The following is a 14,706-nucleotide window of genomic DNA, read 5'->3' on the forward strand; positions in this document are numbered from 1 at the left end:
GTGTCCGGCGAGGAGGTCGCTCCTTCTCCCCCGTCTCCAGTGTCCGGCGAGGAGGTCGCTCCTTCTCCCCCGTCTCCAGTGTCCGGCGAGGAGGTCGCTCCTTCTCCTTCGTCTCCAGTGTCCGGCGAGGAGGTCGCTCCTTCTCCCCCGTCTCCAGTGTCCGGCGAGGAGGTCGCTCCTTCTCCCCCGTCTCCAGTGTCCGGCGAGGAGGTCGCTCCTTCTCCCCCGTCTCCAGTGTCCGGCGAGGAGGTCGCTCCTTCTCCCCCGTCTCCAGTGTCCGGCGAGGAGGTCGCTCCTTCTCCCCCGTCTCCAGTGTCCGGCGAGGAGGTCGCTCCTTCTCCCCCGTCTCCAGTGTCCGGCGAGGAGGTCGCTCCTTCTCCCCCGTCTCCAGTGTCCGGCGAGGAGGTCGCTCCTTCTCCCCCGTCTCCAGTGTCCAACGTGAGGGATCCAGAGCCGAGGCTGCCCCCGTCGTCTGGGCCTCCCGGCCGTCCTCCAGAGCCGAGGCTGCCCCCGTCGTCTGGGCCTCCCGGCCGTCCTCCAGAGCCGAGGCTGCCCCCGTCGTCTGGGCCTCCCGGCCGTCCTCCAGAGCCGAGGCTGCCCCCGTCGTCTGGGCCTCCCGGCCGTCCTCCAGAGCCGAGGCTGCCCCCGTCGTCTGGGCCTCCCGGCCGTCCTCCAGAGCCGAGGCTGCCCCCGTCGTCTGGGCCTCCCGGCCGTCCTCCAGAGCCGAGGTTGCCCCAGACTGTTTCCTGAGCTGGGCCGTTTGGACTCTTCCCCTGGACTTGTGCCCCTGGACTTTGGTTTTTCCCTTGGTCCCTCCTCCGGGCCCCCTCCTCCCACCCGTCTCTGGACTCTGAACTTTTTGGGCCGTCCGGTGGCCGGCCCTTGTGGGGAGGGTACTGTCATGATTTGGGTTTCTCCCTTTGCTTTGTTTTCAGGGTTCCTGTTTTATTTTGTAGTTTTCCTGTTTAGTTCCCTCGGCTCTTGTTTAGCTTCATTGATTTCCTGTTATTGAGTTCACCTGGTTTCATTTTGTTAATTACTTCACCTGTCTCATTGTGTTCTGTGTATTTATACCCCCCAGTTTTTGTCTTGTGTTGCTGGTTCATTTGTTGGTTTTGGCCTTCACTTGGTTATGGATTAAAATGATGTCTGATTTCTGCATACCGGCTTCCCGACTCCTGCATTTGGGTCCACATCCCTACAACCACCGTGACAAAAAGGCTGATGTAAATGTGCCCTTACAGTTGCCACCCTGCAGAGCCCCCCTATCAAAAATGTTCTAGATACACCCTTGCTAATCTCTGTCCTTTAGTCCTCATGCCCTCACTCAGGCTCAGATACATGATGAAAGTTTTTTTTTAAAAAGAGGAAAAAATACAAGCAGAAAATTCTATCTGTGCAAAGAAACACACCAACAAAAATACTTTTACCCGTTAACAACACATGACTGAGAATTAATGAAGGGAAGGCAGGTGATGTCAATAGTCATTCTTCTGAGTAGAAAAAGAATAGATCTGATTCAGTAAAGGCAGACTGTTTGACTAGATCAAAAGAGATTAAAACATTCCTCTCTCGTTACTGCGTCACTGTCTTATTATATGGACATTTTAAGATGTTACTTAGCCCAAAAGGGGTTAGCATCTATCCAACAAAGCTGATACTGCAGTTTTAAAGATCAGTCAATACACAGTTTTTTGTCTGTTCAGAGAAACTGTAGTAGAAATGGTGGCAGAAACATGGCAGCTGTAATGTATGTGTAGTAACAGGTAAATATTAACTCATTCTTAGAGAATAAAAACATAACAATTATTCTAGTAAAGTGATTAAATAGGAAATAAAAGTAGTTTCAATTGTATTTGTCATTAACCTTTTTTGTTAGACAGTACATGTAAGATGAAATCTGGGAAAAAAAAATGGGAGAGTCTGTTTGTGAGGGAGGATCAACTAACAATGGACAGATCAATAAATACAGGTTTTAATGATGAAAGTCAGCAAATTCTAAAAAAGTTGGGTTGTAATGCTTTCTGTCCAGTCAAACAGTGTTTGATTAGCAGCAGCCCTCACGTTTTGTCACTCAGGTGATGTGTCTCAATAAAACAATGACATATGACAGGATTTGATTAATTTGGAAAATATAAGCAGTGGTTGACATTTATTTAATGCTGATGCTTTAATGCTTAAGCTCCATTTATGCTCAACACAGAAGGACACACAAACAGACACTTTCTGACTCCTGTGTTAATTACGCAGATAATTCGGTCAGTTTTCATTGGAGGCTTGCAGATCTATCTCTCGATGCAGCAAATGGAGCAATACCACTAGAAACCACAGGGGCGGTGTTGAGCTATAGACATGACAGCAGCAAAAGGAACAAACAAGACAAGGAGAAGAGGAACAAGAAGAAGAAGAAGAAGAAGAAGAGAAATAAGACGAGGACAACAACTGTAAAGCTTTTAAAGTAGGGCTGTGTGAATATGTTGGGTGGTCGCAAACACCTTTAAAACGGTGTATTACCATCACCAACCGGTGTCTGAAACTGACATCACGCAGAAGTAAACTCTGCACTCTGCACTAGTGGATGGACTGTCTTTACAACCATTGCAACATGAAGGAAAGTATGGGGTAAGTGACATCGTTTGAAACGGGCATGCTTATACCTATTTATGTACACGAGGAAGCATAAATAGGTCTGGACAGTCAAGTAAAGATACAAATTCTATAAAAAAAGAAAGAGTATTTTGATGATTACATAACACCATCTCTTCACTTTTCATGAATCAACTGTATTCATGTGACTCCAGGAAAATAATGTTGCTTTTTGTTCTGAAATTCTAGGAAAATTCAAAGAATTGGGACATTTTCTGGAATTTCACTTTGAAAGTTAAGACGAGGGGCCATACTAAGGGCCAGATTTACTTAAGCAGCTTCAGAGGTGGTTAACTAACATTGCATAACTTTGTAACCAGTCACATACTGTTCATTTAGATAACTGAAGTAATCTAGACCAAAATCACTGCAAATGTGGTGTCTTTCAAAATCACGTTGATTCTTCGTCAGTAAAAAGAAGGCAGAAAGTAACTGTTTGGTGTCATTAATGAAACAAGCAAACTTCTTCCAAGAATATCTGCTTGTACGGAGTTCTTGTCCTGTGCTTACTGTAAAAAAAAAAACAATATGCACTGCATTTCAAAGGAGCTAAGTGAAATACCATACCCCTGAATGTAGTACTTAAATAATGGCTACATGATAAACAACAGGGAGCTCACCTCACAGGAAGAGTTGTCACTACTACAACAATAAAGATCTTTACTGACAAGCAGTGTGCACATGCCACTGTTGAATCCAACTTAACCCCCATTTAAGCAGACAGAACCTTTCAGGGTTGAGTCCACAACCTAATCTCCAGTCATCAAGCAGACAAAAACAAAAGCAAACACAGCAGTGAGGGAGGATAGTGACTCTATTTCCACCTGACAGCTCCTTCCACAAACAGGCTACTTTCCGTCCTGGATTTTTTTGTAATACTAGCCTAAATTAATATATTCAAAGTATAAATCAAAAAAGAATCTACTGTAAGCTTCATTGGAAGACTCTGTTAAGTAGGTCAGATGATACTTGGTGTGTAATGCTGCTTTAGGTTTAATATATAAGTTTTCAACATTCTCATCATGCTTTTTCCCCCCTTTTTGTAAATGACTTTTTTAAAAAAATAAATAAATAAACAGCTGTAATTAAAAAAGTGTTACAGTCACGCTCAGGCTTCCAGAAAAACAAATGCATCATGTCTCAGTCATGCTCCAAATCAAAACAGACAACACTTTTTACACTTTCCAGACTCTAGGAAGGATTTTGTGAGCTCATGTTATTGCCAAACACAGCAGAGGGATGTGCACTTACATGAAATACTGTGCACTGATAAACACTCCCCGTGCTCCTGGCTTCAGGGGTTGTGCCTAACTCTGCTTTTCTCCTTTATTTGTATATACTTATTCTTTGGCACATTTTGTTCCAGTGTTATGTTTCTTTTTGTTCTGCAGTTTAAGGTCGCTATAATATTCATTGTCATGGATTATAGAAAATAAATTCCTTTGAGCACAGTGGTCACGTGTTAACTGCAGTGTTTCTCAGTCCTGGTCCTCCATGACCCCTCCCCCACATGTTTCAGATTAATTGAACTGCTTCTCAAGTTCTTCACAAGCCTGCTACACTGTGCAGGGTAAGAAATCCCATTTAATATTTAATATTACAAAAAACAACGCTAGTTTCCAGTTGATGGCGTAGTACGCTTCAATACAACACCTACTTTAACAAGGATGAAATATAGATGCTCAAAAACAACATGTAATCCAGAGTTGCATGATTTTGTTAGGTGTATCTAATAAACTGGAAGCTTTAGACTATTTCACATATCTGTAAACACTGTGTTTTTCTTCAGCTCCCTGGAAATGGGGTTTTCTTCTAACGCTGGAGATTCACCTCCTCACGTGGCTTCATAAACAAAAGAAGCCATCGCTCACTGAAATATCCCAGCATATATAATGGTTAATAAACACAATGGCTGCGAGCTGTGTGTGTTTGTGGCGAGGAATGACTGGAAGTGGTGCATGAAACATAGAGATGCCTTGTTTTCTAACTCGTCATGCGTCAAGACTTTGCAGAAGAAATTCATGTCTGTGGGGAATTGGATCAGCAGTGAAGAAGACATGTTGGTAAACTTTAGTTTACTGTCATATATAATGGTTTATTTAATAAGTTTTCTCCTGATATGTTCAATGTTTACACTTTTCTTACTTGTGTTTAATCTTTTGATTTTCTAAATGTTATTTTATATTATTCATAGTTTCGTTTGAATGACGGATTTCTTTCTGTGACTTATTTGTTGCTTGATTTATAGATTGAATTTCTGTCTCCACATCAGACCACCTTGCTTGACAGCTTTGTTCCCCACCTGTAGTTCTAATCAACTTTTAATTTGATTTAAATTATTTTTATTTTTGTAATATTTTGTTACTTAAATGACACCTATCTCCTTTTATAGCTCTATTATTGTCTTCAAATTTACTCTGAATTGCTTTTATTACACGTATCCTATGTGGGAACAGATGATTGAAATGAGACAAACCACTAGGTTTATCACAGTGGTGTCTAAAGTTGGTTCTTGAGGGCCGCACTCCTGCAGGTTTTCCATGTATCCCTGTTCCAACCCATTAAATGGATCCAACAGTCAATAAAATTCTGATTGATTAATTTGAGTCAGTGTGTTGGAGCCGGGGGTGGGAAAAGAAATATCTAACACAATTTTTTTAAAACTTTAAAACAGTTCATCAGTGAGAATGTTAAAAAAAAAAAAAACTTGAAAATGTACTTGAAAAGTAAAATGATCCATTTCATAAACTATTCAAAAATGACAAATTAGCCTAATAACACAAACCACTCAGTTACAATAACGTGAGTATAAATAGTTACTATCTCTGGTTGGAGCAGGGACACATGGAACACCAGCAGGATTGCGGCCCTGGCCGACTGGAACTGGACATCCCTCCTTTATAAGAAATTTAACATTTTAATTTCTAGAAAAATGAACTGTTTTCCTACAGAAGCCATCAACATTAAACATTTTGCTGGGTCTGTTAAAAAAGAAGTATATTTATTAATTCAAATACTTTTCCATTTTTCTAAACATCCGCAATCAGGAGACTAAATTTACTAATGAAAGCAGAAAAGTCCAAAAAATGGAAAAACTGAAACAGTCTTCAAGTGGATATTGCAACATTTTATTGGTAAATGTTCCTGTCCAGTTTGTGTCTCTGTGTTGGCCCTGTGGTGGACTGAAAATCTGTCCAGGGTGTACCCCGCCTCTCGCCTGATGATTGCTGAGATATGCTCCAGCTTCCCATGACCCTGAATTGGACTAAGTGGTCCAGAAAATGAAAGAATGAATGGTTCTGTGCTGAATATTTGGTCTTTAAAGTGCACGAGTGAAAACGACGCCAGAAAGTTAAAATACCATCTGTACTGGGAACTGCAAGATAATACAAAAGAAAGTGACTCTTTTTTTAAAAATATCTATTTATATTAATTTCTTGTTATCTATCTCTGTATAAAGTTATTATGGTGTAATTTTAGTGATTTCAGGAAACACTGGTTGATAATTTATCAACTCTAGAAACCTTTCCATGCAGTAAAAAAATAATTATGTAAGACTTAAATGGAGTTATGTCACGAGCTGGCACAGAGCAAGCATGCATCGTCGAGTCAGATGGGTTGTATAAAGCAACACTTCCCGAACATACACACAAAAACACACACAGTTTCCTCTCTTTGGTTTCTTGATGTCTCAAAGGCAGATGTGAAAACACCTGCAGTCCCCATTCCGGTCTCTGTAATTTCACTCAGGAAAACAGTTTGACTAATTCACGAAGCTGCATTGATTCTTCCTCGAAATGATCTGATAAGTGCCATTGTCCCATTCACTGCTGATCATTGGGTGATCTATGTATTCTGTATTTTATCTAACAGTGTTTAAAGATCATGGAAAGCCTGAAATCATAGGTTCAGACTCAATGAGAAAGTCCATTATCTGGTTTTTTACCAAAGTCTTGATGCTTTCCTCCTCTGAGGAGGATGCTTTCTAGGAACTAGATAAATGTGATTTCTTTACCTCTGCTTGAGGGAATTTTCTTTTTAAAAAAAAATCTACATAATATTATGTACAGAAGAAGAACCCATTTTAAAATCAGATATGGTTTAGAGATAACGTTTAGTCCCGATCTAGCCTAAAAGCGTCCCAACCAACCCCGTTTTTTAGAGTTTGCTCTTACGTTTGTCTCAAAGCCAAACCCAACATACTTTGAAGAAATCATAAGGGTTTATTTTTCTGACTTCAAAGAGCCTCAGAAGACATACATACACTGGTCCCACAGGCTGCTTGTTACTGGTAAACATGACATTATCCAACTTCTTGTGTAACATGACCTGGAATGGAGTAACAACATGTTGTGTTGATGCATCAGGCACACTCACGTGTTCTTTTCTTCTTGCTAAGCTTCAGAATATTGAGAGGAGAATTATTCTGCCTGAAGACTTGACCAAGCATCAGACTTTGGCACAGTCTTATCAACAGATACCAGCAGCACACAACCTTTGCTTGCACTTTTACAGGATGGCGCAGGGGTCATAAGTATTTTCCCACCAATGAACCATGACACAGAGATTTTGCAAGGAGGAAGAACATGGGCGAGTATGAATGCGATATCCCCCCTTCCCCTTTTTGTTTTCACAAAAATCATCATGTATGAAGCAACATGTCAATGACAAGAAGAAACCAGTTCCTGTAAAATGTAAAGAGAAGCTGAAAGTGGTGAAAATTTAAGAAACCTAATTTCAAAAAGGTTTGTTAATCAAACAAAGATGTGGTTCAAAGTTTGTTTCTTCAACACTTGCATATCTGCTAATTCACTATTTGATTAGAAAAAACAATAAAGTTCATAAAATATTCACTTTGCGGGGGAAAAAATGACGTAAAACAAGTTTTATTTAGACCTCTAGAGAGCTGCACGGTGGCATAGTGGTCTCAGCAAGAAGGTTGCTGGTTCGAACCCCGGCTGGGGGGAGGTGACATCTGTGTGCAGTTTGCATGTTCTTCCTATGTATATGTAGAAAAATAGCGTCTTACAATTTCTCTTTTTTTTGTTAATTCTTGTCTATGTGGGGCTAAAAAAACACTTTATTATTATTAATTTTCTTTTTAAATATTTTTATTCTAATTTCACAGCATGTCCACTGTAGAGGACAACAGGACAATTCATGTAAAAACTGAACTGAATTTATAAAAAGAGAAAAAAGTAGTGCCGCGTTGACTAGAGGCAGTCATTTTTATCTGTGTGCTGTTTGCTGTCTTTATTTGGTATGAGAAGCACTGAATAGATAAAGTCTGACTAATCCATTGATGAATTTGATTTTTTTTCAGGATGTTAATTTTTAGAAATTGCTAGAAATATGTTTCAGAAACTACTGAAACTGTTTCTCATTCATATGCTTCAAATATGATCTTTTTTTTTTTACATTTGTATTGAGCTGCTTAACTTTTTTTTCATAAAGCTTCAAATTACTTTAGTGTACTACGAAACTGGAATGTAGACAAGCCAGTTGGACAGTGGGGCTTGGTTTACTACAGAGTTGTTCCACTGTAAGACACGCAGAGTGGTTTGGCCACATATCTCTGGAAATAAAACCTGCATGTATCACTGATGGGCATTGATGCACCAACGTTTAAACACTGTGATGAAACATGATTTCCATAAAAGATTTTAACATCTAAACATTACAAACTAAACTTCTTGGCATCTGTATTTTTACTAATACTGTTTGTCTAAACAGTATTTGACAGAGAGGTGAACCTGTCCCCAGTCATGTCTGATCTACTTGACCGCTTTAGGATGCTTTTATACTCAGTTGTGTTGCCACAGGGATAATATTTAGAGCGACAGACTTTCAAGCCTTTAGTAAACCCTGACACATTTTGGAAAGATTTTTCAGCTAATAACAAGGCATGTCCTGAGGCAAGTCACATGAACCTACATGTGAAGACTTAACGACTAGAGATGTTACAACCAGGCATACTCAACAGGTGCAGACAGACGAAACTGCTCTGAACAAACTAAACCTCTGTGTTCTGCACTGTTCTCCACTGTCTTGATCTGGACTTTTCTTTTCTTCCTCTTTTTTCTTCCTCTTTCTTGTCACAGCCAGTTAAAGGTGGGGTATGTAAGATTTTCAATATTTTCAAAATAAATTAACTAAGAAAATAACTACAATCATAATTAGATAGTTTTTTACAAGATGTAGGTTCCAGTCTGTCCATATTTGACATGCTATTAAATTACAAGTTTAATTAATGACAAAGACCCTTCTTAAATGTTTGCCTACCAGTAAAAACTGTGCTTTTTGTCATTTGTTATTAATTAAACTTGTAATTTAATAACGCATCAAATATGGACAGACTAGAACCTACATGTTTAAAAAAAAACTATCTAATTAGCATTGTAGTTATTTTATTAGTTACTTTTTTTTTTCTTTTAAATATTGAAAATCTTACATACTCCACCTTTAATGAAGACTAGAAAAGCAATTGGAAAGTGCAGCCCTCGCCAACCAGCTCGATTCCACACATATTGTGATTTCCAGCCTATGTTATAATTCTAAGCCCTGCGATGGACTGGCGAGCTGTCCAGGGTGTACCCTGCCTTTCACCCAAAGCCAGCTGGGATAGGCTCCAGCTTCCCCGCGACCCTGAATTGGAATAAGCGGTTCGGAAAATGAATGAATGAATGAATGAATGAATGTAATAGTTTTATATACATTTTATATAGATACAATATTATATTCCTATTAACACTGATAATGAATCCACAGTGCCTTGCCTATATTGTAGTGTTTATCGCATGTTTATGTATTTATTTATTAATATAAGCAATTTGGAAAATTAATGAATAAATAAATGACACCAAAACCCATTCTCAGAAAACAAACAAACATGAAAGTCCATCCAGTAGTATTTGCCTAAAGCTGCTAACAAACAAACAGATAAACATAAAACATAACTTCCGCCACCTCCTTGGCGGAAGTAATAACCTCTCCTCATGTTGAAAGATTCACTCTAAAATGCGCTTCTTTCTGCAAGAGCAAGAGATGGAGGTGCCCTTTTAGGAGGTTCTTCTGTGCCTCTTTTCTTCCCCTTCCCCCTTCTTGCACCCTTGGCCAACAAAACCCCATCCTTCACTTTTGAAAAACTCCCTGATCTCCCTGAGATCACACGAGCCATGTAAAGACACAACAATCTGGTGTGGTCGTCCCATCAGATTGGCATGTGATCTCTGTTCTGCTGGGGGTAGGTAAGGTTTTTAGGAGTTTTAAAGGTAATATATATGTATATTTACTGTATATAAAGGTATTAGGAGTGTGTTAAACCAGTCTGTCTTGCTGTGTGGTCATCATCATTTATTATTATTTTTGGAATAGCCAAATATGTTTGAGATTAAGTCTAATTAGATTGTAGTTAAGTAAAAGCTTCGACTTATTAAGCAAAAAGAAACATTTATACCAGACTGCAGGACTGTTTCCTACATTGTGTAATCTGCTGACAAACTTTAAGGCTGCTGTTCACCTGCAGTTTTGTCAAGAAGCAGCTTTGAAAAGTTATTTCACTTCATAGATAAGTGCAAAACCACATTTATCAGCATTGCTCTGCAGCTCAGGGGTGTGTATTTTCCACCTGCAGAATCAAAACACACAGATTTAGAGTAGAAAGCCTGCTGAGTTCGTCATGTAGATGGGTTAGATAGGCTAATCTGAGGTTTTCCTGCTTACTTGACTCAAAACATTTCTTAATAGCACGAGCACCACCAGCAGACCTACACTTTCCCAGAGGCTTCAAGTAAGTCTGAAGTCAAAGCAGTTCTCCTTCAACCTGTTCACATCAAAGCAGAAAGATGAAGCTACAACTTCTCATAATCAGTCTTTTGGATCATTTGATGCTAAGCAGTCAACAAGAGAAACTGGTATGTATTTTTAAAATTTGTTTCTGTTTAACACTTAGACATAGGTAAAAGACTGAAATTAACCAAGCCTGTGAAAAGTGAATGTCTTTTTTAATAATTACACAACAAATGTAATTATGTTATTTTACATTTTGTGCATATTGCATGTTACATTTTAAGTAGATTTAGGATTTACAATCTTGCTTTCAGTTTTGTTTGATATTAAGTTCCAAATAATTAAAGCATTGATCAGTCAGGAAATTTCTGTGGTTACTGCTGACAATTTCAGTATGTTTAGAATTTCGCAGCTTGTCTTTGCAGTATCTGATATGTGCATTTTGTGGTGAAAATGTAGAACTTGGTACCTTGTTGCCATTATACGCATTACTTTCCGTGTCAGACGAGAAGATTCAGCTGTTGCAACAAATGCATATAAACAAACACCAAAACAAAACAAACAAAAAACATAAAAATAGCAATCTTCTCACATTTAAAGAAGTTATAATTCTGTTATTTATGCACAACTTTGTTATTTCAAAGTGTCTCAAAATTATGATGAAGTAAGACCCAATTTGAAGAAGTTTGTCATCATTTTCATCTGTTAGTTTCGATGAATGATCACAAAATTTTGACTGGTTTTCATAAGAAATTGCAGAAGTTACTCAGAATTCAGAGACAGCATCCAAACTTTGAAGTACTAACTACGAAATTGAATGTAAATGACTTCCCCCGCCCCCTCTCCTTTTGTTCATCACTGTGTTGGAAAAAGGTTTCCAAAGACCAGGGATGCCCAAGTCCAGTCCTCGAGATCTACCATCCTGCAACCTTTAGATGCAACCGCTGAAGTCAAACAGCTGAATTCCTCTTCTGCATGTTGTTCAGGTCTGCAGAGGCAAGGCTAACGAGCCACTTATTTGATTCAGATGTGTTTGAGAAGGGCTGCACCTAAAAACAGCAGAATCGTAGATCTTGAGGACTGGACTTGGGGACCCCTGCCATAGACCTTTCAGAACAGCTCTAGATTACATCCCAGTATCCCGAGAGTTGGAACACCAACCCATGAACCCATATATTATTCCCAATAGAGCATAAACAACATATCAGATGTTGACAAACTGACACATTTTACCATTTCATGGAAAATCATTTTGAATTAGAGACCAATAGCACACCTGAAAGAGTTGGAAAAAGTGCAACGAAGGACTGGAAAAGTAAATGGCACAGATCAAAAACAACTGACCAATATTTAGCCCATCTTATACTTATTAAGATGTGCTGAGGTTCACCAATCTGTGATAAAGTGCATCTAAAAACTGAAACAATTTCAAGAAACTGCTCCTCAATGTAATATTGTGAAGATTTTGAAGATCCCACCATCTACAGTGGATGATGACATCATCACACGATTCAGAGAACTTGGAGGAATCTCTGTGTGCACAGGACAAGGGGTAAAGGTCAAAACTGGATGCTTATGATCTTGGGTCCTTGAGGTGGTACTGCATTTAAGCAGGAATGATTTTGAGGAAGACTTGCAGATACACAAATGCAGGTAAAGATCAATCAAACAAAAAAGCTACATGTGAAGGCTGCTCAGAAATGCGGACGTCTCCTCTGGGATCATTTAAGATGGCTTTAGGCAAAAATAAAAACACTTCTGGGATCACATGAACCATAAGTTAAATTTGATATTTTAAAATGGTGGACATGGTGTCCTGAAGACAGGGCAGTTTATCAGCATTCAGAAAGCTGGCCTGATGGTACAGGACTGCATTAATGCCTAGCAGCTTCCACACGTGTGGAGGTTTTAAAACTTCTGCTCCCATCCAGACGATGCCTCGGAAAGTCTTGCAGATTTCAGCAAGACGCTGCGATGGACTGGCGAGCTGTCCAGGCTGTACCCTGCCTTTCGCCCAAAGACTGCTGGGATAGGCTCCAGATTCCATGCGACCCTTAATCAGACTAAGCGATTAGGATAATGAATGAATGAATGAATGAATGAATGAATGAATGAGTGAGTGAGTGACTGAATGAGAACTACAACACAAACTGTGTCCATTACAAACTATAAAAGAGTGAAACATTTTCCATTTAATGATGATGTCTCAGTTTCAGCATCTAAAATGGGTTTTTGTTCTGTTGGGAACAAAATATGAACTTATTTGACTGGCAAATGTTTCCATTTACATTTCACACACCGTCCCACCTTTTTTGAATTTGTGGTTGCATTATGTTGAGGTAATTAACTTTACTGTCATTTAACTTGGTGAAATGAGGAAAGGGGAAACCGTCGCTTTTCAGCCAAACAGCACCTGTCCTAATTTTTTTTTTTTTAGCAATCCCAACATATAATTTGTTCCTAAAAGTCAATGCTTAACAGTAATTTCACTTTGACATTATCTTTATTGTACAAATGGCTGCATTGAAGTCTTATTTTTGTTTCTTATCCAACTTCTGCTGCTGCTCACTCACTAACAGGATTTTTCTTTTTGTTTTGTTTTTTCTAGACAACGAACACATTTGAACCATATGGAGACATTGAGTACAATGGCACATGGGATTATGGTGACCCAGTTGCTCCCTGCAACATAACTGTGCCAGATTTTAATGTCACCGGCCTGATGGTCATTTATATCATCGTATTTGTCTTCAGCCTCATAGGCAACAGCGTTGTCATCCTTGTTGTCTGCTCTATGAAGACAGGCAGAGCCAGCACAGATATCTACCTGATGCATCTGGCAATGGCTGATCTGCTCTTCTGTCTTACCCTCCCGTTCTGGGCAGTTGACATCCATCTCGGCTGGATCTATGGCAACTTCCTGTGCAAACTCCTGTCAGGCTTTCAGGAAGCATCTGTATACAGCGGTGTCTTCTTGCTGGCCTGCATCAGTATGGACCGTTACTTTGCTATAGTGAGAGCTACACGCACGCTGTCCTCCAATCACCTGTTGGTTAAGGTCATTTGCATCGTTGCGTGGCTGGTAGCGTTGGCGTTGGCTCTGCCTGTGGCAGTGAAGAAGGAGAGCATGTATGCTGAGGAGTTTGAGCAGTATATTTGCTATGAGAACATAACTGGTGAAAGCAGTTACAAATGGCAGGTCAGCATCCACGTCCTGCGTCATACAGTCGGCTTTTTTCTGCCTCTGATAGTGATGTCCGTCTGCTACAGCTGGACAGTGGTCACGCTTTTTCATACCCGTAATCAACAAAAACACAAGGCCATGCGAGTGATCCTAGCAGTGGTGTTGGCCTTCATTCTCTGCTGGCTGCCGCACAACATCGCTGTTCTGATTGACACGCTCATACAAGGCGGAACGATACAAGGGGAGACCTGCGAGACTCGCTACACAGTGGAGGTGATGCGAAGCGTGACCGAAGTCTTCGCCTTCACGCACTGCGCCGTGAATCCAGTGCTGTACGCCTTCATCGGCCAGAAGTTTCGGAACCAGCTGCTCTCAGCTCTTTACAAGCATGGCCTCATCAGCAAGAGGCTACAGATGGCTTACAGGAAGGGCTCTGCCACCAGCATGGGGAGCATCAGATCTAGAAACACCTCTGTTACGATGTAAATGACTCAGGTGGGTGATGTCCGTCTCAGGTGATGCTCATTGTTATTTTTATTGGATCCTACAACTTGCCAAACACCTGTCAAAGTGCAAGAGGCTCAACAATCAAACCTACGATTAAAGGGATGGAAAATTCTACAGAAAATGTGGATTTGGCTAAAAAAGTGTTTTATTTCTTAAGTGATTTCATCACTTCTTTTTTTTTTTTAAATTATTGTAAACCAGAAAGGCAAACAAAATGGTAAAAAAAATCTGATACTCCAGGGTTTTGTAATTTTGATGGATTAAAAACAAAAAGTGGAATCTAAACATGGACTAAATGCAGCTTCAACTACAAATAAAAGGTGACAAAGCTAGAGAGAACAGTCAGACCGGATGACTTACAAAGTTCACAGAATTTATCTGAAGTAACCTTCAAAGGTCGCACATGCAAATTATAAATCATGTTTGTTTGATCAAAAATGTGTTTCCTGTTATTTTACAGTTTTTAGTAAATAGTGCCTTCCTTTATTTGCTCCCATTATACCATTTCTGTACTTGGCTCATATGGAAACTCTGCAAATTTAAGTTGGTTGATTGAAACCTTGTGCTAGATGTCTCATGTG

General features: G+C 39.8%; 1 protein-coding gene across 1 annotated transcript in view; it reads left to right on the plus strand.

Moving 5' to 3' along the window:
- Window positions 1-14,104, plus strand: part of cxcr2 (chemokine (C-X-C motif) receptor 2) — a gene marked incomplete at both ends in the record, with an annotated part of 35,646 nt that extends 21,542 nt beyond the window's left edge. The window contains one exon of the mRNA XM_079254766.1: window positions 13,043-14,104. Within this exon, the coding sequence (XP_079110892.1) occupies window positions 13,043-14,104 (1,062 nt within the window). The remainder of the gene's footprint in view (window positions 1-13,042) is intronic.
- Between the last annotated feature and the right edge of the window lie 602 nt (window positions 14,105-14,706).

This window comes from Telmatherina bonti, assembly GCF_933228915.1.
Source record: "Telmatherina bonti genome assembly, chromosome: 15".
NCBI lineage: Eukaryota > Metazoa > Chordata > Actinopteri > Atheriniformes > Telmatherinidae > Telmatherina > Telmatherina bonti.